The sequence below is a fragment of the Chrysemys picta genome, chromosome 7 (assembly GCF_011386835.1).
Source record: "Chrysemys picta bellii isolate R12L10 chromosome 7, ASM1138683v2, whole genome shotgun sequence".
Classification (NCBI taxonomy): domain Eukaryota; kingdom Metazoa; phylum Chordata; order Testudines; family Emydidae; genus Chrysemys; species Chrysemys picta.
In genome coordinates this window covers 97,046,744-97,074,558 of record NC_088797.1, presented here as the reverse complement: position 1 = coordinate 97,074,558, position 27,815 = coordinate 97,046,744, and the positions used below count along the sequence as shown (strand labels likewise).

Sequence of the window (27,815 nt, the reverse complement as noted above, 5' to 3'; positions counted from 1 at the left end):
TAGTAACAACAAAGCCCTGGATGAGGGGAGAAAAACAGCTAGCACAGAGTGGAGTTTCACTTTTATACGATTCCTACTATACACGTCAGAGGTGGATATGATAGAACTCTCAACCAGAATCCGGGAACAGCATCCTTATTTAAAAAAATAAAAAATCCCTCCCTCTTTCTATACTGCTGAAGCAGGTGTCCTGCCCAAAGCAAACTTAAGCTAGGAATTGAAAAATCCTCATTCCAGGCAAATAGGAAACTTTGCAGGGTGTGTGTCATCTGCTGCAGAAAGTAAATTTTAAATAAGAAAGTTTTCTAGCCTTTATGCACGATGAGAGCCTTCCAAAGCCAAACCAAGCTGGAACCAATGCAATACTCTGCTCTTCAGGCTGCAGGCAGACAGCTTTAGTGCTGTTATTGAGCTTCCATGAGTGTAAGTTTCTATTGCTGGTTTTATAGGTCCTGGAGGGCAGCACTGACATTGACAGTCGGGTCAACTTCATTCTGCAGAAGCTGCTGATGGCAACCATAAGCCACAGCAGAGGATGGCATTGGGAGTACTCTGGGGAGGGGCCTCCAAATGGAGCCTGTGAAGGGGAGAAGTGCAGTTGCAGAAACTCCTCCCTTGATGCATCCAAAAAGCTGAGGGAAGCTTAGGGTACTGGTGACAAATTCCACCTCCAATCACAGCAGCATGTGTAAAGCAGAAGAAAACGTTTGCCCTGTTAAAAACCAAAAGGTCAAATACATTTCAGTAAACAGATTAGATTACTACTGTGGCATTTGTTAAATATCAACACATATTGTTTCTACAGTATACTCAGCCTGAATAGTAAGTTACATTTTAAAACAGTTATTAAATAGAAAGCTGATATAGCTAAATACAATGTACACCACACAACTCTCTTTATTTCTTTTCAGTTACAGAGGATATGGCTTTCAGGGGCAAGAGTGTGGCCACACTGGTGTTTTCACCCCTGGCTAATAAGCCTTGTTCTTGGGCTACTAGTGTCTGGTGTACTTTTCAACCCCTGACTTGAGCAATAGTCATTGGCTAGGAAGCTGGCACTTACAATCAAAGAATGTATTCTGCGCCGCAGCGGTGGAGATCACAAAGGCACAAGATCCTTCAACTAGTGTCAAGGAACTGAGGGTGTATAATCTGAAGAGGGCGGTATGTGATAGCCACTAGGTGGCCTGGCTCTCACACTGCCCTGTTAATGCTAACCTAGCAGTTAACAAAAACCTAAACTGTGGGAGCTTTGCAGCCTCTGTATTAGGAAGCCAAAACCCAGAACTGAGAATCCTGTGTTGATGGTGGGGCCACTCCATCCTCCTGTATACCAATATGTATACCAATATATAGGAGCTATACAAGAGCCACAAGAGGCAGGGGGAGAATTTCTCCAGCACCGGAGTTGCATGGGGCCAACATAAGCAATCCAACACAGTCCGCCCTCACAAGCCCTGCCATGTAAGGGTTGGTGGGTATGTGTCTCTAGCACTGAGTACTATAGGGAGTCTGGGTTGCTATGATGCTATCATAAGTTAGAGCATCATCAGAAGCTATTCTAACTTATGCTGGGGGTTGATCTGGGCCTTGCAGCATGCTAGAATCCGAAGATCATATAAGTTGCATATGGCTACCCTAAGGTATGGCACAGAATCTAGCCCAGTGTCATTAAAGAAAGAATACTTTAGAAAACCACTGTTCTATAATTTCTGTCTTGTGAAGGTTACCTTCAAGAAGAAAAACAAAAATATTATGACCAGCTTTTACTGACTGCCAAGAATGATCTTGACACTGAAAGACAAACTATAACCCAGCTGAGATCTGAACTTAATGAATTCAAAAAGAAATATGAAGAAACAAAACGAGAAGTAATGAGTTTAAATAGCTTATTGCAGTCACAACGCAATGTTGCTACGCAGACTCTAGAAGATGAAAATAAAATCAAAGGAGATAAAATACAGAGGTTAAAGGAAGAGAATGTAACTACCAGAGAAAAGCTCAAAGAAGAAAAGAAGAAGACTGAAGATCTCTTATCTCAGGTAAGTGGATCTAGTATGCGAGTTTAATTATATTAGCAAAGGATTAAATTAAATATATTTTCAGCTCTTTAAGCACAAAAGAGGGTCATAATGGTCTGAAACTATTTTATTCTGTTAAACATTATCTGCTTTCTGCAGACATTTAGAGCTAGTCTACACTAGGAATTTAGGTCGATATAACTATGAAACTCAGGGGTGTGAAAAATCCACACACCCCGAGCAAAGCATTTAAACCAGCTTAACCCCGAGTGTAGACAGTGCTATGTTGACAGAAGAATTCTCCCATCAACTTAGCTAGCACCTCTCAGGAAAGTGGCATAGGTAGTGTCTACACTGAAGTGCTGCAACTGTGCCACTGCAGTGTTTTAAGTATAGACAAGCCCTTAGGGCTCTCTCTTTTTTTTAAAATGATTAAAGGTGATGTCATACTCTGCAGTTTGTTGCTTTGGATTTGCATCAAAGGCCTCATGAAATCTGCTCTAGCTAGCACGTTCTTTACCACCACCAATTATTAGAAACTTTAAAAATCCACCAGATACAATTTACATACAAATGTAAACTTTTATGAAGCAAATGCCAGACCATCTATTTTTGTCCCTTGGAGAGAATACTTCACAGCAGCTAACCTAGTTCCAGTACCTAAGCTCAGTGATTCAATATCCTCCAGTGTTTACTTTACTAAAATCTGTTGTTGCATATTGAATGTTTAAAGCACCTATCTCGTTTCATACACTGTGCCCCTCACTGTAGTTTGAATGCCTTTTGGCACTTCACTACTTTGTTCTAGCGCTTTTCCCCTCTGTGGGAGCATTGCTTGAGAAAGGACAGTCCTTTGCCAGAAGTATCAGTTAACATGGTTGCTATGGATTCCAGTGATATATTTTATGGAAAGCTATATGCCTACACCAAACATCTCATGGCACAATGTATAAAACAACAATTGAGTAAACTAAACTTTTTGTAATAGTCATTATGCAAAGCACAATTTAAATTCAAGCAATTTATTGTGACTAGTTTATGCTTTGGCTAGCCCTGTTGAAATGTTTTCATCAGTATCAGATTTTAGGTATTGTAAATTGATTTCCTTGTACAGGACACAGCACTATTTGTACTGCCTGACTGCTCACAGCTGGACTCCATTTGGACCTTAGGTCAGAAGGAACTATGGTCCTGATGCAAACTGTATGTAAGGTCCAAAGGGAGGCAAATCTGGATATTGACCAGGAATCTGGGTGTGAACCTGGACAAGCAGGGGAGGTGCTGAAGTAGGCAACTGCAGCCCTCATGGCATCTGGATTCGGTGGGGCCAAGGGAAGTCTGTAGAGTTTAGCTAATTCTCTAAGGCTGTAAGAGTTACTGGAGCTAAACTGCTTGTTGGTATCTGCTGCTGCTTGTGGCTATTACCCAGGTATTTGGAGGAGAGGAATATTTGCATGTGGCAACGTGGAATTAATTTCCTGGATTCCGAGGGCCTGATGTACAGCCTGTTGAAATCAATAAGCTTTCCATTGACTTAATCACCTAGAAAAGCTTTCAGGAAACATGTTTCCCTTCCGTGTGACTTCATTTCACTGAAGAAGAGTGGAGGGAAGTTCAGTTGGCTTGGATACTATGTATGAGAGATTTCCTTGAGCACTGGAATATGTAAACTCCTAGTTAATCCTGTTTTGTTGTTTTTTTTTTTTAAAGTCAGTCATTCTTTGAGATTTAATAATTACTATATGTAGAAATTATTGGTTACAAGTGCCTTCTTTCCACATTATAGGTCCAATTTCTTCATAAATCTTTGTTCAAACAACAAGAACAACACACCAGGATAGCTTTGTTGGAACAACAGGTACCAAATTACATTCTAAAGTTTTAGTTGATTTAATAAGTCATATTATATTAATTAATGCACATGACTCTTAACATCCTTAAATTTTATTATGCGCACAAGATTTTTAAAAATATGACATCCTCAAAGTGCATGTTAAGAACTGATAGCTGATGGCTGATAAAAGCAGCAATTCATTCATATTCTAACATTGGAGCTTTCTCAATATAATGCATGTGAGAACAAAGTTCAGATATAAATGTGAGACTTGCCTGACATGAGGCTGCAAAAATTCTATATGAATTTTTAGTTCCCCAGTTAACCCTTGTCAAAGTATTGTTGTAGTAGATTTCCCCACATATAGCAAAGTAATCTTTGCCTTTCATATTATTGCTGTACTCTGTAGTATGTTATTGGTGGTAATTTCAGTCTAATTACAGGCTTACTGATTACATGCAGGCTTTGGATAAAATCACTTTTGCTTTAAAGTTGTTCTGAAATTATATGGACACTTCCTTACAATCTTAAATCTATGCTGTTTTATAAATAAACTCTATTTCAATAGACAACTCTCCTTCTAACCGCTTTAAATAAATAAGCTCTTGTTCTGACTGTTCACATCACTGAATTATTTTGTCAGAGCAAATTTGTAACAAGGAAAGGAGCTAGAGAAATTTAATACAGTAATTTAAGCAAATGCTACCAGGCCTATATAATTAATAGTCAAACATAAACATGTGAACTATACTATGTCAATTAAAATGAAAATCTGATATTCTATCTTTAAAACATCAATTAACTTCAACACTCTTTAAGAACAGACAAACTAAAATGTGTTCTTTTCCCAACAAAACATTGATCTCAATAGTTCTGTTCCTTGTACTTTTCTTGCTGTCGAAACTTTCCTCCAACTTTATTTTTTATTATTCATACCTTTTAAAGATACTAGAGTATGTGTGTATAAAATTAATATGTGCACCCATGTACTGTTTAGAAAATGGTCATTGTGGTGTTGGGACCCAAGTTTAACAGATCAGCAATGTCAAGTTTGTAGTATGGATGTCTTTCAATGTTGTCTTTGTTTCACTTTGAGAAAAATGTTGAGGTGGCAGTTGTTTCTATTTTCTAACCACAGGTTGTGCCATATGGTCTTCCGTAGTATGTTCATAGTCAAACACTGACTTCAAAATCTCTTCCTGCAGACACATTGATTTATAACACTGTGTAAAGAGAAACTGCATCATTCATACTGTTGTAATTTTGTGCAGCAACTCTCAGTCCTAAAATATAGATTAAATGTATTCAACCCCTAACATTTAACAAAATGAAAACCATCCAACCAATCAAAACAAATGGGTGGAGAGAGGGGTGGAACCCTGGAGTAAGCTCCTGGCCCATTAGAGTCTATGTTTCTACCACTGAATTTAGTGGAAACAGGCTTGTTCCTCAGGTTTTAGATGGTATTGAAGGGAGACAATGTATTAAAAATGCTAAGACTTATTTTACATACTTGTCTTATGTCCTCAGGGCCGGCTCCAGCGTTTTGGCCGCCCCAAGCAGCCAAACAAACAAACAAACAAACAAAAAAGCCGTAATCGCGATCTGCGGCGGCAATTCGGCGGGACGTCCTTCGCTCCGAGCAGGAGTGAGGGACCGTCCACCGAATTGCCGCCGAACAGCTGGACGTGCCGCCCCTCTCCGAAGTGGCCGCCCCAAGCACCTGCTTGGTAAGCTGGTGCCTGGAGCCGGCCCTGTATGTCCTGATGGAAGACTGTTTCATTCCCAAAGGGTAACAGCAGCTTTCAGCTATTTTACTATCTAATGACCACACAAGAAATAGTAATTGGGGGCAAAATAGACTGCTTGCTGAGAATGTTATCCTGAGGGAGTAACTGGTATACTAAGAGGATGATTGATGTTTGTGGAACATGGGAAACTAGAATCAAAGGTCAGGATGCCCGTTCTGGATACAGCTCTCCTGTTGATGGAACCTTAGAATAGTATTGTTATCTTAGTACTCAGCTGCTTTCTAACATCATTTAGCACATTGACACCATTTACTAGTGTTTGGATTAAATTCTGTCCACATTCCTTAATGTTTGTAGAAGATGCTTTTCATCAGCTAATGGCCTATTGTTCTCGTATTTTCTATATTTATATTGTGTTTTGATTTTTTTGACATCTATAAATCTTCAGTGGCTTTGTAGCAAGTCTGTCTGTTACAGGATAGTATCTTGTGAAACTCCTTAGTCTTGTGTCTCCTTAAAATTCTATATATTTTAATGGAAAGCATGGTCACAGTATGCAAGCGCAGATGTCATTAGTATTAATAGGAGTTATACGTGTGCAATGCATAAAGCCAATGGCCTGATACTGTCCCTGAGAAGTGGGATACTTTTCCCACTCACATTGCCATGGTGTCATACTGTAGTCACACGGTGACTAATGCCATTTTCAGCCTCTTTAGAGCACAGTGTTGTAGCTTAAAATTTAATAGATTAATGTGCAACCAGTCAAAAATTGAAACTTCTCTCCAAAAGTAATTCTTATTCTGTAGTTCTAGCTCTGTAACTTCTCGTTTTTTCTCATTGCATTTACCAGATCCAAATGTGTACTGCAGATTTTGAGAATGAAAAGCTTGATCGCCAGAGCTTGCAGCATCAGTTGAATAAAGTTCTTAAGGAGCTACGCAAGGCAAGGGAGCAAATAACACGACTGGAGCCCTTGGTGAGTGCTGAATGACTTACAGCTGAATTCAAGCAGTCTGCCTTCACCAGGGGTCTTATTATACATATGCATGGAACTCCTATAGGTGATGGAGCTGCTTGCACTCATCAGTGAGAGAATAAACCCCAAAGCCTGTAGATCACTCAATAGAAAAACTGAGGAATAGGCAAGAGTAATTTAGTAAACCCCTGGCTATGTGATTCTCCTGAAGTGCTCCTTCCCCTGATTGTGTGTCCTTGTGTCCTTGACTAGAATTTTTTTGAAGCTACTTATTGGTCATGGTTTTGTGCATCCTTCTCTTCATTAGGTTCGTTCGGTTAGTTTAGATCACTTACATATACACAGTCTCCCTTAGCTGGCTGCTGCTCCCTCTAATTCTGTTATTACAGTGGTGGGTGGCTGTTTAACCCTAAGGTAAATAGCAATATGTGTTACGTGTCATTTGTCAGAGGCTGATCTGTTCTTCATTTTGCCTCCCCTGGCTCCAAAAGCCACTTGAGCAAGAGGGAATGGAAGAATGGCACTAGCACTGCAGTAGTTTTATCTTAAGCCAGTTTAAGAGACTAATACTATGGCCTTTGCAGTCATGCAAAAGACTGGTGCTGCAGGCAAATAGCACTAGAATAAAAATGTTTGTTTTCCTCAAAGGTGCTCAGTCCTTCATTCCCAGCCCCACTGGAAAATGGTAGAACAGAACAGGTCACAAGAAAGAGTAAAAGAAACAGTATTTTACACTCTACTGTATCTTATCCCAAATGCTGTATTTTTCCCATGCGCCTGCAGGCCACGCTCTTGTTGTTAAAGCAACAGGTCTTGCCCTAATAACAGCAGTTAGCTGTATACTGGTTGGTGGGTGGGGAAGAACTATTCATGTCTTTGGTATCCCAGTGCCCCTCAGCTTTAACAGGAACAGTGGTCACTTCTGATACACATTGTGGGGAATGGAACTGCTGCCAGGGAAGCTAGTGTTCTGTGTACCTAGAGCAGGAGTACTGCTAGATGCAGGGCAGCAGACTACTAGCCAGCCTGAAACTTGCTCGTTACAGAATATTGGGCTGCCATATTCCTGCAGCCTTGTACTTCAATGTAAATGTAGTTTGCAAGCCAGCAGCTGTGAACATCCATGAGCTAGAAGCTCTTCAGAACAAGGTACTAATAGTTCAGCCATCTTTGGTGTATACTCTTGGATTGTGCTCAACTTTTCTTGTTTCCCCACAAAATTGATATACACAATAATTTAAAGGGACATAAACTTGAAACCTAGTCAGGTTCAAAAAGAGTTAAAAGAAATGTTAGGAGCTACAACTGCACTCAGAGCCCATTAGCAATATCTGTGGTTGTAGAGCTAATTGCATTGCTATTTTTAAATGTTCTTTCCCCAAATGCTGTGAGTGTGCAGGACTTCACCTATTGGATACAACTGTGCTGTCAAATGCACCCTGTATAGTACACTTTAGGCTGCCAATTTTCTGTGACTATAATGGCTTCAATTGAAAACTTTTTTTTCAGAAACTCCAAGAATTTGGACGTACAGAGCCATCAAATGGTTTGCAAGCAGCATTCGAAGATATGTTGACAATAAAAGACAAAAATCTCTCACTGAAACGTTCAAATCTACTTGATGAAAGCTTCCTTGAGTGTCCCAAATGTAAAGTACAGTATCCAACAAGCCAGCATAGAGAGTTACTAGCTCATATTGATTTCTGTGCAGATTAAGCTCCAAATGGAATTGCCATATGTTTACTGCATTTTAAATGCAGCCAGGATTCTATCCTACAAAAGGAAAAAATGGCTTTTTAACTCCTTTTCTTTTTTTAAGGTTGTATAAAAGACTAGCACATTAGTTTCATATTCCAATTTAACAAGAATGGGAAATTATTGTAATTTATTTTGCTTTGTATAAATATTTCACTCAGCATTTTTGTGAAAAGTTATCTGGAACCACAAGTTCAGTGAATGAGAATTTATCAGAAATAGGAATATTTTAAAATGGTAAACTACTGACTTTGTTTTTGCACTATTAAAGCTATGTATTGGGGCCAGTAGAAATAACAGCTAACTCCCATAAACCGTCTTCCTCTGTTTCCCATACCCAGCTACCTTGCTCCACATAAACAGGCCTCAAAATGAAGAGTGATATACTTCTAGAGCCTCATAGATAGAACCACCATAATTGAGAATAGCTATACAAATTTGGTTTTGGCCCTAATACAATAATTGCATTCCACTAGAGAATAGGTTCAACATCTTGATACCGTAAACTGTTTTGCAAGAGGAGTTAAGATGTTTTTTCTACTGATGGGTGGTGTTTTCAATGTGTGTCTTACTCAGCACTCCCTTGTATCAAACAATCTGGCGCGAGCTAGGGCTGTTATGGAAATGGTGGTCAGTGAGCAAACTCTTCTCAAACCAATATTAAATGTGGAAAACAAATTTCTTCCCAGCAAATATTAGTCTACTGAAAAATTGGAAGCCCCAGTTTCAGAGAGCAACCAGGCACCTTTTTAGAAGCTGAAATGTCAGTTTATTATGTTGAAGCACACTCCTGTTTGCACTTCTATATCCTACTTCTTAAAGTTGGGAAATATAACTTACCAGAAAACCTGTTTTATTTCTGTGGGGGGTTTTAAGAGTCCCTATTTTGCAAATGGAATATTAATAAAATGCAGTTGGGTTTCTCATTCTGAAGTCACTGTACTTTTTTTTTTTAATAATAAGGAAAACTAATAAAGGCTTGCACACTGGTAAGTAATACTGTGGCAAATTATGCCCTTTGCAAAACTGTCACTGTTGTTAGTGTTTTGCTCTATTTGAACCTGCGATGGATTCTTCTATATATGTAATTAGAAATGTCTAATAGTGCTTAAATACTAGATTCATCTTGAACTTCCTTAGAATTGTTTTTATCTTGAACAGTGGTGGTCTTTTTTATAAAAAGGTTAACTTCTTACCACATACCTATGAGTACCTAGGAAGATAGGAATTGCCATAATGGATGAAATGCCATGGTCCATCTTGTCCAATATCCTGTCTCTGATAGTGGCCAGTACCAGATGGTGCAAGAACCCCACAGTAGACAGATGTGGAATAAACTACCCCAATGAAGGTCTCATCCTAATAGTTAGAGATATGTCTTAAATCTTGAAGATTGAGGGGTTTTGTTCTTTCCAAAACTTGGTTTGCATTTACTATTATAATGCTGGATGATACCATTATCCATCCCTTGGAATCTTACCAAGTTCTTGATCTCTGTGATGTTCTGTGGCTTAGTTCTACAGTCCAATTACACATTGAGTGAAAAAGTATTTTCTCATCAGTATTGAATTTAACTTTCAATGTCTCTGCATTGTCACCTTGTTTGTGTGATGAGACAGGGAGAACAGAAGCTCCCGATCTCCCTTCTCCATCATTTGTTATTTTATATACTTGTATCATGTCTCCTTCATGAGTTTTTCCATGCCTCTAATTGATTGGTGCCCTTCGCTGAACCCCTTTTATTTCTGCAATATCCTTTTTGAGATGGGGTGACCAGAACGGCACTCAGTATTCCAGGTGAGTGCTTACAATCAATTTATATAATAGCATAAAAAATATTTTCCATATTATTCTCCACTCTATTCCTTATGCATCCTAACATCCAGCTTGCTTTTTTTGACTACAGCTGATCATTGAGCAGAAGTCTTCATCAAGTTGTCCTGAGGCCCAGGTACTTTTCCTGACTGGATAGTTAATTTAGAAACCTGTAAGCATATGAGCAGTTCATTACTCCCCCCCACCCCTCATTCTGTATTACTTTACATCTATCAATATTGAGCTTCATCTGTCATCATGCTGCCCATTCACCTCCTTTGGTTAAGTCCCTCTGAAGTAGAGCGAGGTGAATAATGGGGTATTCAATTCGCTGGCTATTTTGAAAAAAAAATTTAAAAGGCGTTTTAGGTCAAACTGAAAATGACATTTTTCAGTGAATCAGTAGAGAATTTGAGTGAAAACTAATTCAGCTGTTTCAGCAGTGTCAAAATGAAACATTTTGTTTTGCATTTTCACAAAAGCAAAGGAAACACGAGTCACACAATGAAGGTGTGGGGAGGGAAGTAGTGCCTACCTAATGGTTAGAGCACTCACCTGGTTATTTCCCTCTCCCCACCATCTAGCAGGGATTTGCACTTGGGTCTCCCCCACTGCAGGAGCATGGCCTGTGGGGTTGCCTCACTCTCCTCTTGAAGCTGTTCCGCTTTTTATAACCAATTAATCATTGGAGCAGGAACTTGAACTTAGATCTGTTATATCCTGGGTAAGTGGTGCACCTACCAGGCTATAGGATCATTCTCGCTCTTGTTCCCTGGCCCAATGACTACATTGTCATTCATAATAGGTGAGAACAGATTTTTTTCTTTAATAAAATAGTTGCATAACAACCCTTCAGTTGCAGCTATTTTCAAATACCAAGATCATCATCCTTTAAAACCACCATTTCATCTCCTAACCATATGTTTGCTCATGCAAGTCCGTCTTTAATTTCCGTGTTCTTACCTCCTTAGCGTATTGCCTAGCTGTTTTATTTGCCATGTGCAAATAAGACTTTTATAAATGTCTTCATGCAAGAAATGCAATAAACAGTCTGTTCCCAACTATTCAATTAAAATTCAGTAAGAAGGCACATTGTTTAACTATATATGTGAGGAAGACTATCAAGTTGAAGCACACAGACACATTTAGAGTTGGTCATGTATCACCGCGCACCTGAAAAGAATCATGGAAACAAAAACAGTGCCTTCAAGGGATCTATAGAGAACAGATTCTCCCTCTAAAATGTACCAGAGAAGGGATGGAGGATTACACAATTAAAATATGCCAACAGAGCTGATGTAAAAAGCATTTTAATATTGACCTGTCACATGCTGTAAACTGGCTTGCACTGTCACATCCTGTTTTGATACAACTCGAAGAGCTTTGAAATCTACGCAGCCAGTTTGGATTGAACAAAATTAAAGACTGGTAATAAGCTACTATGTGATCACATCTTTACATTTGAGATTTTTACCTTATTCAAAGTTATGGTTCCACACCCACTAACTAGGGTCCTTGATTTCAAAAGGGCTAACTTTAAATAATTAAGGGAATTAGTCAGGAAAGTGGACTGGACTAAAGAATTCAAGGATCTGAATGTGGAGGAGACTTAGTTTCTGTAACTTTGAAAAAGTAATTCTATCTAAAGCAGGGGTCGGCAACCTTTCAGAAGTGGTGTGCCAAGTCTTCATTTATTCACTCTAATTTAAGGTTTCACATGCCAGTCATACATTTTAATGTTTTTAGAAGGTCTCTCTTTAAGTCTATAATATTTAACTAAATTGTTGTATGTAAAGTAAATAAGGGTTTTTTTTAAATGTTTAAGAAGCTTCATTTAAAATTAAATTAAAATGCAGAGCCCCCCGGACTGGTGGCCAGGACCCAGACAGCGTGGGAGTGCCACTGAAAATCAGCTCGTATGCCACCTTTGGCAAGCATGCCATAGGTTGCCTACCCCTGATCTAAAGCTTACATCCCAAGCAAGGGGGGGAAATTTCATATGGAAAGGTTTCAGACCAGGCTGGATGAGCAAGCATCTCAAACAGGTGATTGAGAGAAAGTAGAAAGCCTACAAAGAATGGAAGATGAGATGAATCAGCAAGGAAAGCTACCACTTGGAAGTCAGAAAGTGTAGGGATAAAGTGAGAATTGCCACAAGCCAAACAGAGTTGGAGCTTGCAAAGGGACTTAAAACCAATAGTAACAGGTTCTATATCAATAAGAACAAAACAAGGAAAGAAGTGGGACCGCTAAACATTGATGATGGGGTGGAGATTAAAGATCATCATGGTGTGGCCCAACAGCTAAACAAACACTTTGCCTCAGTTTTTAATGAGGCTAATGCACAAGGGCCTGTAAAAGGGATTGTTTTTTACCCTCATCTGAAAAAAAATCTCATCAATATAGTTTTGGTAGCTGCATTGACCTTTTTCTTATATACACTACATATGATACTCCTCGGGGAATTCTGCATCACTGCGCATGTGCAGAATTTATGTCCCCCACAGATTTCTTTGTTTCCCTGCAGAAAAATGACTTTCTGATGTGGAAACAAAGGGAAGCCACAAAACCCGGTCCTGCGACCCTCCCAAGCAGTATGTTTTGGGTGCCCAGGCCAGCTGACAGAGACGTAAATCACTGTGGGGCCAGGGCAGGACTGGGGAAGACATGGCTGGTGGCTCCGACCCTGCGCTGAGCTCAGCAGCTAGTCCCAGCTGGGTGGGGAGGACGGGACTTCCTCTTCCCCTGCACAGCATCTGGGGCTGGGTCAGACCCACTCCCTGATTTCTCCCCAGGCTGTAGGAAGCTCTGCAAACTCCCCCCATCCCCTACCCTTCGCTTCCTGCACCCATCGTGCCTCAGCTGCTCCCGCACCCGTTCAACCCCCATGCATCCAGACCACCTCATACCCAGACCCGCCCACTGAGCCCAACTCAGATCTGACACTCCCCCGATGAACCCCACTCCCCATGCACCTGGACTACCCCGAAGAGCAACCCACACCCACATCCCCAACCTACTGAGCCCCAACTAGATGCACCTGGATCCCAACCCCACTGAGCCCCCGTCCTCCAGCATCTGGACACCCCCACTGAGCCCCCACACACACCCAGACCCCCCAGCTGAGCTCTATCCCTGCTCCACTCAGACCCCCCCTGCTAGCCCTAACCGCCTTCACCTGGACCCCTCTGCAGAGTCCCATTACCATTGCATCCAGAACCCCCCAACAAGCCCCTGTGCAGCCAGATCCCCCACTGATCGTCCTCACCCAGATTGCCCCACACAGAACCCTCTCAACCCCCCCCCCCGGACTCCTCCCACACTAAGCCCCTCCACACTTGGATCCTGCCTTGCTGAGCCTGCCTACCCACACCTGGTGCAACTGGCACAGAGGGGCAGGGCTCTGGGGTGTTTCTGGGGCAGGCCCGGTCCTTGCACTGTGTCAGGGTTGGGTGCAGCCTCACTGCTGAGTCTGTCCCAGGGGGATGGGGAGCTGCACAGTGATCTCCCACCTCTGTGCACCCAGTGGTCTGTGCTCCCCAATGCCATAAGAACAAGAACATAAGAATGGCCATACTGGGTCAGATCAAAGGTCCATCCAGCCCAGTATCCTGTCTACCAATGCCAGGTGTCCCAGAGGGAGTGAACCTAACAGGTAATGATCAAGTGATCTCTCTCTTGCCATCCATCTCCATCCTCTGACAAACAGAGGCTAGGGACACCATTCCTTACCCATCCTGGCTAATAGCCATTAATGGACTTCACCTCCATGAATTTATCTAATTCTCTTTTAAACCCTGTTATAGTCCTAGCCTTCACAGCCTCCTCAGGCAAGGAATTCCACAGGTTGACTGTGTGTTGTGTGAAGAACTTCCTTTTATTTGTTTTAAACCTGCTGCCTACTAATTTCATTTGGTGGCCCCTAGTTCTTATATTATGGGAACAAGTAAATAACTTTTCCTTATTCACTTTCTCCACACCACTCATGATTTTATATACCTCTATCATATCCCCCCTTAGTCTCCTCTTTTCCAAGCTGAAGAGTCCTACCCTCTTTAATCTCTCCTCATATGGGACCCGTTCCAACCCCCTAATAATTTTTGTTGCCCTTCTCTGAATCTTTTCTTATGCCAGTATATCTTTTTTGAGATGAGGAGACCACATCTGTACACAGTATTTAAGATGTGGGCATACTGTAGGAGCAGGGTTTTATAATTGTACTATGAGAATTAATGTATGATTTGATTTTTATCCTGCCAGCCACCCTTTTTGAATAGCAGAAAGGAATGACAGACCAGAACAATCCTTATGACAGATTATGGTCATCCTTTTGTTTTAGGATAAGTTATAATGTCTACTATGGTTTCCTATATGTATTGCAAATTAGGCACTCTAGTTAAATATACATTTCTTTGTTTTAAGGTTTTAGTAAGTAAGAGACAGGATCTTGTATCTATGTTAAGGAGATTAGAGGAATATTGAGGGCCTGAAGCCCCAATGTGAATTGTTTTAGTTATAAGATTTAGCAAGGCTTGATTTACAATGTATTCTGCTGAATATAAAATGCTGTCTGTATACCTTTGAAGATTTCTGTAAGAGATTGTTTGTGTGAATGAGTGCATGCATCAGGAAAAGATAAGGTGTGAAAGCCATCACAAATGTCCAGATGGTCAAGAAAAAGTGAGTGACTTGGAAAAACCAGGAGACAATCAGAAAACATCCATTGTATCCGATGCTAAACATGTTAGCAGCATTGACGACCTCAGAGGTGAGGCAGGCACGCCCGAAGGTGAGACAACAAATAGGAGATAACAATGGGAAGCCCGACAATAACCATCAAATGATAACACCACTTAAGGACTAATGATTACAGGATGACATTGCAAAATGCATGGACTCAAATGGGAATTTACAGCTGGGGTGTTTTGCCATGGAACTCTGGGTTCAGTCCTGCAAAGCCTCGGAGCATCGGATTGCGACCGACAAGAGCCCAGCTCCTCACTCGTGCTTAATCTAACTGGCCATTAGATTGACTCGAGCTACAACAGACTGGTAACTATAAACATCAACTGGCAGGAGTGTGTGTGTGTGTGTGTGTGTGTGTGTGTGTGTGTGTGTGTGTGTGTGTGTGTGAGACTAAAAAGCATATGCTAACTGTTGTATTTCAATAAATTCAGTGTTTTTGCCTTCTCTTCTATAAAGATCCCATGTGCTTTGTATAGCATAACAGTATCATGGATTTATATAAGGGAAATAAGATATTCTCTGTCTTATTCTCTATCCTGTTTTTAATGATTCCCAATATCCTGTTTGCTTTTTTGACTGCTGCCGCACACTGCGTGGACGTCTTCAGCGAACTATCCACGATGACTCCAAGATCTCTTTCCTGATTAGTTGTAGCTAAATTAGCCCCCATCATATTGTATGTATAGTTGGGGTTATTTTTTCCAATGTGCATTACTTTACATTTATCCACATTAAATTTCATTTGCCATTTTGTTGCCCAATTACTTAGTTTTGTGAGATCTTTTTGAAGTTCTTCACGGTCTGCTTTGGTCTTAACTATCTTGAGCAGTTTAGTATCATCTGCAAACTTTGCCACCTCACTATTTACCCCTTTCTCCAGATCATTTATGAATAAGTTGAATAGGATTGGTACTAGTACTGACCCTTGGGGAACACCACTAGTTACCCCTCTCCATTCTGAAAATTTACCATTTATTCCCTGTCTTTTAACCAGTTCTCACTCCATGAAAGGATTTTGCCTCTTCCTGCTGGAGTCTCCACATTTATTTGACAAAATTTGCAGAATTTTAAAATATTGTGTCCAGAATTTTTAATTTTTTGGCACAGAATGCCCTTAGAAGCAATATGTATATAAAATGTGTACTCTATACAACATATATATTTCACTAAAATATTATTACCAACAAAAACCAGGGTTAGCCATATGTAACAAATCCATCATTCTACACTATTTTATCCCATCCCTCCTGGCTATTTTCAGTCCTAGATGAATGTGATCATTTCACCACATGCAAAATTAGCAGTGATGGCACCTGGAGCCAGTATGACAGTTTATTTTGTCTTGCTCTACAGTTGCAAACTGGCTGCTGTCAGCCAGTGATAACCTGAGCTCACATAGTTACCCTGATGCAAACTCCTAGTCTGGACAGGTAAAGCCACTTTGAGCAGTAATTTGCACTAGTGTAGCTTACCCCTGTTTGAAAATGGAGTAAATGGCACAGGTGCACATAGCTGCACTGAATGGCAACTCTCCAGTGCACATAAATCTGTATTCCCAGGAGCTAGGGGCTCTTCCAGACCCTATAAATTCCAATGGATGAGTGAGGTTTCTAATTAAGAAGTGATTACACTTCCACAATCAGTAACCACAAGATCAAATGGAAAAAGGCACTAGTTCAAGCTCACATTTGGAGTTCTGAAACCAAACAGATTGTGAGATGTGACAAGCATTTATCAAACTCCCAGAACTCAGAAATGGCAGGGTGAGTCACTTCAAAGGGCCACAGACTAAGTCGTTGTGAGCTTTTCCTCTCTGTCCCAAATATCCCAACCTCCAAGACTTGCCGTCCCTCCCTGTGCCCCCATCTACCCCAAAAGGATTATTCTTTCACCCATATACTCCCTTTGGGACCCCTAGTAAGCTACAACTCACATAACTTCACTCATGCATGGCTTCTGATCCCACCTCTCCATGCAAAAGCTGCTCACAGTTCCCAGGCAGAAGTAGTTTCAAGGGCTCCTCCCCTGAACTCCGCAATGTGGGCCCTTGATTCACCTCCCCACCCTGATACCACCATTTGGAATGGTGGTGGCAGGTGTCTCCTCCCTTCCTTCTCAAAGAGGCAGGGGCATAGAGCTCCCATTCCACTACAGCAGTGGAAGCAGTGGAGAAGGGCCTCCTGTACTTATCCCAGCAGTCAAGAAATATCTACTTCGGTTATTAGCCAGGCATCCAGCACTCTTCTGCCACAAGCACACCGTCATGTACTGAGGCAGTGTTGGCAGGGCCACTTATAGAAGCAGGGCTTGGCGTTAACACCCGCACTGAACTGCCTGGGAAGTTTCCCACTTAAGAGATACTGTTTCAGGCTGCCTGCAAACTAAGGTTTTGCCTGTGCCTTGGTTAACCTTGGTTCACATTTTCCAGCCGTTCTTCCCAATGATCAGGTATAAAAGCTTAGATTCTGTAATCACATGACTCCAGGAGCTGGGGCTTTAGGCAGGGAGCAGGCCAATTGGTTGCCTCATGGAGTCCTGTGCAAAGAAGAAGCTATGCTAGCATGCACCACACCAGCAGCAAAACTGTGTCCTTTTCTTGTCCATTCCTAATCACAGCAGCTGTATCCTAGATCAGTGGTTCTCAACCAGGGGTACATGTACCCCTGAGGATACTCAATGGTCTTCCAGGGGGTACATCAACTCCTCTAGATATTTGCCTAGTCTTACAACAGGCTACATAAAAAGCTCTAGCAAAGTCAGTACAAACTAAAATTTCATAGACGATGATGTGTTTATACTGCTTTGTATACTATACACTGAAATGTAAGTACACCTCTACCTCGATATAACGCTGTCCTCGGGAGCCAAAAAATCTTACCGTGTTATAGGTGAAACTGCGTTATATTGAACTTGCTTTGATCCACCGGAGTGCATAGCCCCCCACCCCCACCCCCCGGAGCACTGCTTTACTGCGTTATATCCGAATTCGTGTTATATCGGGCCGCGTTATATCGAGGTAGAGGTGTACCAAATTTATATTCCAATTGATTTATTTTATAATTATATAGTAAATATGAGAAAGTGAGCAATTTTTTAGTAATAGTGTGCTGTGACACTTTTGTATTTTTATTTCTGATTTTGTAAGTTTTAAGTGAGGTGAAACTTGGAGGTACACAAGACAAATCAGACTCTTGAAGGGTACAGTAGTCTGGAAAGGTTGAGAGCCTCTGTCCTAGATCATAAATTGATCCACTAGGCTGGTGTGTGCAACAGAGAGCGTGCAAGCATGCACACTGTTAAACCCCTACTTATCACCTGCACATCCAACCCTTGTTCTCACCTCAGGTGTCTCCTGTTCTTTGACCCCATGTTGCAGGATTGAGACCTATAACTTTAAACTTCTTTTTTGATTTTTTTTTACTAAGCTTCCAAGTAATGATCTGTGCTGACGTATCATGCTCTATGTGAAATATCAGTGAGATCAGTTTCTTTTGGGAGACTTGAGAGATGGAAGAGTTTGAAAAAATCAGATTGATAATGCAAAAGTAGCTTCAGTTTTAGTTATGGAGCCACTACCACTGCTCCATACTAAAATTCCATTATTCTTTAAAGTGACTTCTATGTCACCAGTAAAGCCACTGAGGCAAAATAATGCTAACAAACCTCCAACCAAAGTACTTTAAACATACAGTACATAAATTTATCTTTGTTCTCTAGACAGGAAATCTGGCTGGTGATAAATATTTAATTACTATTAGTTATTACTTAGTGATAGAACATCAGGTGTGCACAGAACTTTATAGAATTATGATTTAATTAGATCCTTGTGGTGAATAGTTTGCAATCTAAATTAGCTGGATGTTATACAAGCGAGCAGAGGATGAGGCAAGACTGACCAACAATAGACTAAGAAAAAGAAGTTGATATAAAGGAGATGTTTAAACTTGCAATACCAGTGAATTACTGGGAGCAAATTGTTAGCTTCCATTGCTGTCTGAGGCCTAACCTACAGGAAAGGTGGGTTTTTTCCCAGTACATAATTTTTTCTGCTATAAGTATAGAGGTATAACTCAACTGAAAAAAAATATCCACACTGCTTTGTCTAAAGAAGCTTAAGCTACGTCCCTTACAAATCATAGCAAACACACAGCACTGCACTTTTAAAAAATAAATGCACAGCATTCTGGGCAGGTATCAGCTTCTAGGTTCAGTATGGTTATTTATTGTGGGCTACCTAGTGGATGTCTAGGACTTGGGCGGGGGGAGGGTGTCAAACTTCCATGAGTCCTGCCACTGGATCCCATAATTTGTCTGGTTTTCACAAGCAAGCACAATTTTCAGACTGTTTCAGTTTCAAATAAATTGTCAGACTAACAGCAGACAGCAGAGAGGGATCAGTGCTGAACCCTGCAATCCTAACCATCATGAATTCAAACAGGGTGCTCTGGGTAGCCTTGGAGGAGATGGAAGATCACCACGATGACACTGCATAAATATTGCTAGAGGTGCAGAATGATGAACCCCCGGGGTTACGTCTGCCTGACATTTTCCTGGACCATTTTCATTCAGGGGAACGTCACTTCTGGGCCCAGCCAGCCAGGACTGATTGGTGGGACATGGTAGTGTTGCAGACCTGGTGTCACTTGCAGTGGCTGCAGAACTTCAGGAAGCAGAAGGCCATTTTCCTGGCACAGAGCAGCAGTGCCAGAACACCAACTGAGAGGCCCTCTGTGGCCAACACCATCTGGAAGATGCCAAAGAGATCTTGGCTGTCAAAGGGAATTTCCTCCTGATCAGAGACTGTTGCTGCCTTTGTGGTTTCTGAAGGCATATCTGTCTCATCATGAGCCATGGCCAAACTGTCCAACATAAACAGGGTTCTGTGGTGGCCAATCAGGCAAAAATCCAGTCTAGCTCCTCATAGTAAGCGCATGTACTAGGAGCTTTGCTAGAGGTCTTGGACAGCTTTGTAATTCTGCCACCTGCAGCTACTTGGCTTTGCCCTGGCACTGGCCTGTGTCCCAGGAGTATGCCTTCTCCTGCATCTGTCCTCTAACCACCAATAGAGCTTGGCATTCCAGTGACTATTGGAAAGATAAACATGAACCTGCGCTTCTCCCCAGATTGCAAGAACATCCAAGATCTCTTGACACAATCACATAGATGCATGGAACATGCTGACGTTAACGGACTTGGTGCCTGTGAACTTACTACATGCTGGGGATGTGCTTGGCTGTGTGCCAGCCTTTAAACAGAGGTGGGGGGACATCTGGTCAAGATAATCCCAGAGTAGTGGAGGGTATCACCAGACAGCCCAATCCAGAACCCAGATAGTCCAATCCAGATGTGAAGCAATGCACTGTGGGACAGCAGTGGAGGACTACCGAAAGCAGTATAGTTAATTCAAAATGGGGCTGCATTAAAACAAACCTTACAGCAGCAACCTTATGCTTTCCAAAATAGTTATTGTTATGTAAAGCCTCTGCTTAATCGAGTAGAATGCGATTGTAAGATTTGTAACTTTTCAGTCATTGCTAGTATGATCATTAAGTTCTGTAACCTTTTGCAAACTTTGTAACTTTAGTTATTGTTAGCATAGCCTTTTAAGTTTTGTAACGTTTGCAAGCTTTGTAACCTTTTCAATTACCACTTGTATAAACCTCCAAGCTTTGTAATATTCCATCACGCAATCAGAGAGAGTGTGAACAAGGGAGTGTGTGTGGGAGATAAGGGAGTATGAACAAGGGAGCGTATGTGGGACTAGGCAGAGAGGAACTGCAAGGAGAAAAGAGCCAGGAGACAGGTGTGTCTGATGTAATCTGCCCTGAGAAGGCAATCATGGGGTGCTATAAAGAAAAGAAGAACCTGGTATGCATGAAAGGAACGAGGGCTGGAAATGCTTCTCGGTGACGGACAGAGAAGGGAAACTCAATATACGTGACACGAGCCGCCCAGTTCCAAAAAGGAAGAAGGCATGCACACAAGTCTGCTCCTTCTTGACCTGCTCGCTGGCCCGGATCCATGTCTGCAGGCGAATACACCAGATCTACTATGCCTCAGCTTCTCGGCTTCCTCTGCTGTCTCTGGTAACTCTCCGCCTGTGTGAGTGTGTGGGTGCATGAGGGTCTGAATGCGATGAATGCGGGAATGCATGAATAAGCTCCATCCCTTTTCTGTTTGATCCAATAGCAGCATTTAATAAAATCAATATAAGTGTAACCCTGGGTTGTTTTCTAGGGAAACTGCGGTAACAGTTATGTCCCTGCCAAAGCATATTACTTATTGCAGAATAAGATGAAGGATTAAAAAGGAAAAAAATCATTTGTGTGGGGACACAAGACAAATTATGTTAAAAACAAAAAACCTAAAGCTGCTCAGAAAAAGTGTTTTTATGTAGACAAGGCCTGAGTCACCTAGAGCTTGAAGCCTTTTGTCATGATGATGAATCAACATCCCTAATTTTATGATCTCAAAGAACTTAGCAAACATTAAGCAGCACAGCACACCTATTAAGTTGATAAGTACTATTTACCCATTGTGATACAGGTGCACTGGATGACTTCCCACAATCAAGCTCTGCAAGAGACAGTGTAACCAAAACAAGGGTCTTTGCTGGGTCAAGTGTTCACAACAAAACAAGCATTGCGCAATCCAACAGGTCCCTCCTTCCGGGAATAGTCTTTCTCTAGAGAAGTAAATAAACTGAGCTATCCCTTTTTTCAATGAAACTCTTCCTGGTTGTCACAAGATCATAAAACAGCCATTGGCTTCTGGTGTAAATCCCTGGCAGTCAGAGAGAAGTAAGAAAGAATCAGACCCATTGTTCAGGAATAAAACAAAGTCCTTCTTGTCCAGAAGCTATCTAGGGTCATGTGGACCACAATTATTTTCTACCAAGAACCAAGTGGACTCCTTACTGACTCAAGGCTTCAACCATTTCCAGGCAGAGAAGAGTTTACTTTCTCCAGGAAAAAGGACGTAGCTGGACCCTACCTCCTTTCCCCAAGTGCTTGGGTAGTTTCTGCAGGCTAGAGCTTGTTCTCTTCTCTAGGTATTCTGTTACCCGCTTCCTGTCATGGCCAAGTGAGTTACATACAGTTCATAACATCTGAATTGTTATTGTGGACAGTAACATAGGTATTGGGTTGACCTCAGCTAGCTCCTTTGGATACGTCTACTCAGCAACTAAACACCTGTAGAGGGCCTGGGTCAGCTGACTCCGGCTCATGGGGCTCAGGCTGCAGGCTGTAAAACGGCTGTGCAGACATTCGGGCTGGATGCTGAGCTCTGGGACCCTGTGAGAAGGGAGGATTACAGAGCCCAGGCTCCAGCCAGAGTCTGAATGTCTACACAGCAATTTTTAGTCCTGCATCTTGAGGCCCGTGAGCCCCAGTTAGGGGACCAGGCCAGGTGCAGTCATGCTGCGGGTCTTTTATTCCAGTGTAGAGGGCCGCATTAACCTTTTACGGGCCTGGCACCAAACATATTTGTGGGCCCCGATGGGGGCAATGGAATATGGTGCTGGGAGGTGGGTCCCCTGAGCAAGGGGCAATGGGGCATGGCATGGCAGGGGCAGCCCCGCTCTGCCCAGCCCAGTTCAAGGGCACTGTATACAAACCGGCAGTCACCAGATGCACACTGACCTGCCCACCCCCGTGCTGCCAGGATTCCCCTTCCCCTTGGGGGTGGGCCCGTGTTGTGTCGCACAGCACCCAACAACCCCTGACTCCATATGCCCGGCATCCCCCAGACCTACTATGCTCAGCACCCCCCAGACCCTCCACCACAAATGCACAGCACCTTGCACACCACCACCTGTGCCCAGCGCCTCCCTACACAGCCCCACCACTCTGACCCAGCACCCTCTCCCACAGCCCCACCACAACTGCCCAGCCCCCCACACAGAACCCCCACTCTCTAGTGCCCCAACACACACAGATCTCCCCCAGTCCCCACTGTGCAGTGAACTTCCCCACAGCCCCACCACAACTACACAGCACCTCACTCAGACACCCCCCCCCAATGCCCAGCACCTCAACACACACAGACCTCCCCCACTGCCCCCCCAGAAGGCCCTCACCACTGCCTAGCAGGCCAAAACACACAAGCCTGCCCCACAGCCCCACCACCTCACAGCCCAGCACCCCCTCATAGACACCCCACCCCCAGAAACTGACTCTCCCACACCCTGACCTCTGGCCACACTCACCAGCTCTGCTGGGAGGTGACTATGTCTGCCAGGCTGAACTGGCAGTGCAGCCAGGGCCAGTCCAGTGCCGGGATGAGGAATTGCTCTGGTCTCTTGGGAGTGGTGTGATCAGCCAGGCCAGGGTCTGCCTCTGCCCTGGCTGGACTCCCTCAGGACTCACTTGCCTGGAGGTAGGGTGACCATATGTCCCGTTTTGGCCAGAGCCAGGACAGGCTCCTTTTTAAGCTCTGTCCCAGCTGTCCCGACTTTTTTGACAAAAATGGGCATTTGTCCTGTTTGCTCATGCCAGCTGATCAGTTGGCAAAAGCAAATGAACAAATGCCCAGTTTACCAAAAAAGTGAGGTGCACCACCCTAGTGGGGTGCAAAGAAATGGTGTGGGTGGGTGATGGTGATGCAATATGCCAGGCAGTGGGGCTTGTGGGGGGTCAGCCCCAGCCCTGGCAGCAGTGCATGGAGCTCGGGGGGAAGAAGGGGTCAGCCCCAGTCCCCGTCAGTGTGGAGCTGACAGGGCTCAGCAGCTCCCAGCCAGGCAGCATGAGGCTCCAGCTCTCAGCTCCAGATGCGGGCAGCACAGGGCATGGAGCTGGGGGGGGGGGAGGAGTCAGCCCCAGGCAGTGGTGGCTCTGGCAAGCCCTGCGGGGGGCAGAGGGTCAGCCAGGGCCGGCGCAACCCATTAGGTGACCTAGGCAGTCACCTAGGGGACTACAATTTGCGGGGGCGGTGACCGTGGCGGTATTTCGGCGGCAGGACCTTCCGCTGCCTCTTTTGGGGGGGGCGGCATTTCGTGGCGGGGCCTTCCTCCGCCTAGGGCGGCAGAAAAGCTGGCGGCGCTCCAGGGTCAGCTCAGGTGAGCCCCTAGCTGTCCCATTCGGAATATGGTCACCCTGGGGGGGCCCAGCCAAGCCCCCCCGCCACTGCCCCCCACACTAGCCGAGACTGGCCCAGCTTCTCCATTGGTCCCAGGCGGCTTGGCTTCGGAGTCGGGGGCAGCTGATGCCCCCAAAAGTGGCGGGCAGCAGAGACCATCTGGAGCTGCAGTGGGGTCTGTCCAAGGGGCAGATAGAGACCCTTGGTTGGCCTGCGAGCCAACAGAAGCGAGTGGTAGGTGTGGGACAGGAGACGAGGGGGTGGAGAAGAGCTGACGTGGCCTTGGAGTGCAGCCCAAGCCAAGCGAGCCAGGCTGGGGCCCCTTTGGACCCTGGCCCTAGTGCCATGGCACCACTGGCACCAGTGTAAATCCAGTACTGCCAGTGTAGACGTACCCACAGAGGTTAAAAACTACCTGTGCCTTGTGTCTACTAGGCTGTTTATATCGTGATCTATCTGGCATTAATTATTGCCATGTAAAAACACATTTTTTTTTCCTGCAATGAAGACAAGGTCTTTGCGGGGGGAGGGGGAGAGAAGGGGGAGAGAAGCTGAATGGGTCAGTTACACCTCTCAGGAAGATTCATCTCCATGGGGGTGTTCTGCTTCTTCTGAGAAGATCCCTGAGATGAGTGGGCCACTTCACACCTCTACTGACCTCCTTCAGTGTAGAGCATTTCCCCCTAAACTAGCTCCTGAAGTAGAATATGGAGTCTGGGGCATCTCCTTCCCCTCTTGCTGCCTCTAGATGGTAGATGTGCTTCTCACAGCCCATGAGTTATCACACCTGCCTTCTTCCCAGTGGCACCTTTAACTGTACTGGGGCATGGAGGGACCAGGAGGAGAGACGAGCTTGTAGTTAAGTGGCAATGAAGTGTTCCAAGGAAGCCTCCTTCTGTCCCCCTCCCCCAATCAGAGGCGCACCTCAACCATACCCTCCTCACTACTATCACCACTTCCTCAAAAACAAAGGAAAGTCTCTGGCAAAAAGTTTCATTAACACTAAGTTAAGATTAATGGCAGTGCCTCATACTCCTCTGGAATGTTGGTTGTAACCACAGTTAAACGTCTGAAAACCAGGAAGTACAAAGTTATGGACAAACAAATTTAAACTTCTTAAAAACCAGGAAACACAGAGTTATGATGCACATCAGCCCTAGTCTGCAACTTTAGCGACCCCTTGACAGATATCATAGCGCTCTATTCATCCAGAGACTGTGGAGTACTGTGGGGACACAGCACTTAGGTCCAGTATGAGAAACTGACAGATCATGTCCACACTGTGACAAAAGTGCTATTTAGGGCAAGCTTAGTGAATAACAGCTAGCTACATTTGGCCTATACTCAATCACTTCACCTACTCAGAACAACCAACCTAGATGTTACCACCCACTTGACCCTCCTCTTAAAGATTTCCCCTGAACCTCACCTGCACTTACCTCTGCCCTGCAGTGCATATATGCTACCGGATTGTTACAGATCGCCACAGCAAGAATAGACTGTGGTGCTCCCCTCTCTGCCCAACTGACATACTCTATGCAGAAAGGAGGGTCCATGATCTTTTTCATTGCAGCGCTATCTGTGTCAATCTGCTGCAAGTAAACCCTACACCAATCAAGACATCTGTTCCTAACACAGTGAAGGGCAGTTGGCGTACATGTGGCTGAGGTGTACCTTAACTCTCTGGTTCCTGGTTTTCAGAGGTTTACATATAAATGCATTCAATGTTTTGGAAGTATATTAGGGATTGCTGGTCAATCTTAAATCTGCATTAACAAAGTTCTTGGGCAATAAATAGATCACTTAATTAAGAGGAGCTTAAATTACTTGCCAAAACTCATAGAGACAAACTGTGAGACCCTGAAAAGCTCTACAAGAGCCTTCCCTTCCAGGCCCTTGCTATTACTGCTAGACAACAATCCTTTCCTTCATATCCAAGAGCTCATTTCCTCCTCAGTATTCCCCAAAACACCTCATTATGCTGAACTCTCTGTTTCGTTGGCTAAATACCACCTCACTTTTCTTTTGGAGGAAAGACTTTTTTCCCCCAGAGCCATAGATTTCCTTTTGGCTTGTGTACCTGGGCAAAGCAATGATTATTTTCTTTGTACAAAATATTTTTCTTGCTCAGCTCCACTCTAGGGTTCCTGGCCATATGATGGAGTACTGAGACCAGTAGTCATTTAGCTGCTGGGTATTTGGTAGGCTCATATCAACTAAATGAGAGATCCTCCTTCACACCCAGTGACAAAGGTACCGGTGATCATCTTTCAAAAAGATAAAAAAATATATCCTTCCTTCTTTCCCAGGGTAGTCCCAGAATTCTCAAGCTCTTTGCGCATACCTTTTTTCTCTTTAGCTCATTCTTGACTGACAGTATCTTGTTTTTTCCTCAGTAATATTGCTGCAATTATGCAAATTGCAACTGCTGTTTCTCTTCTGTTCCTGTTTTCTTTTCCAGTCTGGGTTTTCTTCATTTTCATCTTCACCCAGAACTGGACAAACAGGGCCTTCTCCTGCCCCAGTGGAGTTTGCCATAGACTTCACTGAGAAAAGAATTTGTGTTTAGCTTTATTTGCATTTGCTTCATGCCCTCCAATTTCCGACTAAAGTAATGTTCAGTGTTTTATAACTCTCTATGCATAGGGCAATCAGGCTGTTTGGGAACTCACTCCTAGCTACATACTATCTTATATTCAAAAGTGACATCCCTGCTTCAGCTGAGGACAGTGCCGAGGACTGTGGGGCTTATTTGCTGGTTTTGCTAAAGGTCCAGTCCTGGGAGGTGCTGAAATCAGTGGGAATTGGAAGGGACTCGGTACATCTCAGAAGGCTTTAAGCATCTCAGGAGATCAGCCCCAATACCTATGTCCTGTACCCAGGGTTTTGCCTAGGAAGAATCTCTCTTGGTATTATTAGGTAGTTTGCAGTGGTTATTCACAATATGATGCACAGAATTCTTAAACCTGGCAAATGAGAGTACAGCAAAACCTGTGCTTCTGACTACTTGCTATCTGCAGTCACCTGTGTTGATGGCTGGCTGGTATCTCAGTGTTTGAAAGGTTTCCTATTGCCTTCATTTAAGTTCATAATGCAGTAGGCAGCCACTTGCTTAAAGCATTTCCTGTCATTTGTACATTTGTCCACTTTTCAGATTCAAAGATTTTAAAGCCAGCAATGATCATCTAGTTTGACCTCCTGCATAATCTGGGTCCTAAATTTCACCCAGTGATTCCTGCACATAATCCAAAAACAGTTATGTAAATTGCCCCTCAGTCATCCTCCTTAGTGAGCCAGAATAGATAATATTAGCAATTTCAAGAGCAGGGATTATTTTAATGTGAAGGATGTTAATTAAAGTTGCTTTAAATTTTGCACTGGAAGTGGGAAAGGCATTGGTTAGTGCATACGTGAAAGGTGACTATTTTTGTCATACTTTATTAAGTGTCCTGTTAGAATGGTCAACAATTCTGGATTCCCTTTTAATGCCATTAACAGGTTTCATTACAGGTACCTTTGCATAGTAACTCATCATATCCAATATAATGTATAGGGAGTGTTTACAAAGTCCTATTGAAATCAATGTGATTATGCTTTTAGCCCCTGTTTAAGTATACCAGAGTAGAATATAATGTATTTAATAGCCAAAGGCATCATAAAAAGCAGTAATATTACATGCACATTGCTGCAACTGAAACCTTGACTGTTTACAAAATCAACTTGTTGGGATATAGCCAGACTGATTCATCCAGAGGTGAATAAAATGACATAAAGCTATTTCATAAATGCAGTACTTTGTGACAATATTTTGTTAGTTTTTTATGACTATTCTTATG

At 43.2% G+C, this 27,815-nt stretch overlaps 1 protein-coding gene across 8 annotated transcripts in view; it reads left to right on the top strand.

The window, feature by feature from the left end:
* The window catches only part of CEP55 (centrosomal protein 55), a 35,527-nt gene extending 26,261 nt beyond the window's left edge, over nt 1-9,266 (top strand). For all 8 annotated transcript variants that reach the window (XM_005301275.4, XM_042856814.2, XM_042856813.2 and 5 more), the window contains 4 exons: nt 1,726-2,042; nt 3,808-3,879; nt 6,460-6,585; nt 8,095-9,266. In XM_005301275.4, the coding sequence (XP_005301332.1) occupies nt 1,726-2,042; nt 3,808-3,879; nt 6,460-6,585; nt 8,095-8,301 (722 nt within the window). In that variant the 3' untranslated portion in view covers nt 8,302-9,266. The remainder of the gene's footprint in view (nt 1-1,725; nt 2,043-3,807; nt 3,880-6,459; nt 6,586-8,094) is intronic.
* Nucleotides 9,267-27,815: the final 18,549 nt, after the last annotated feature.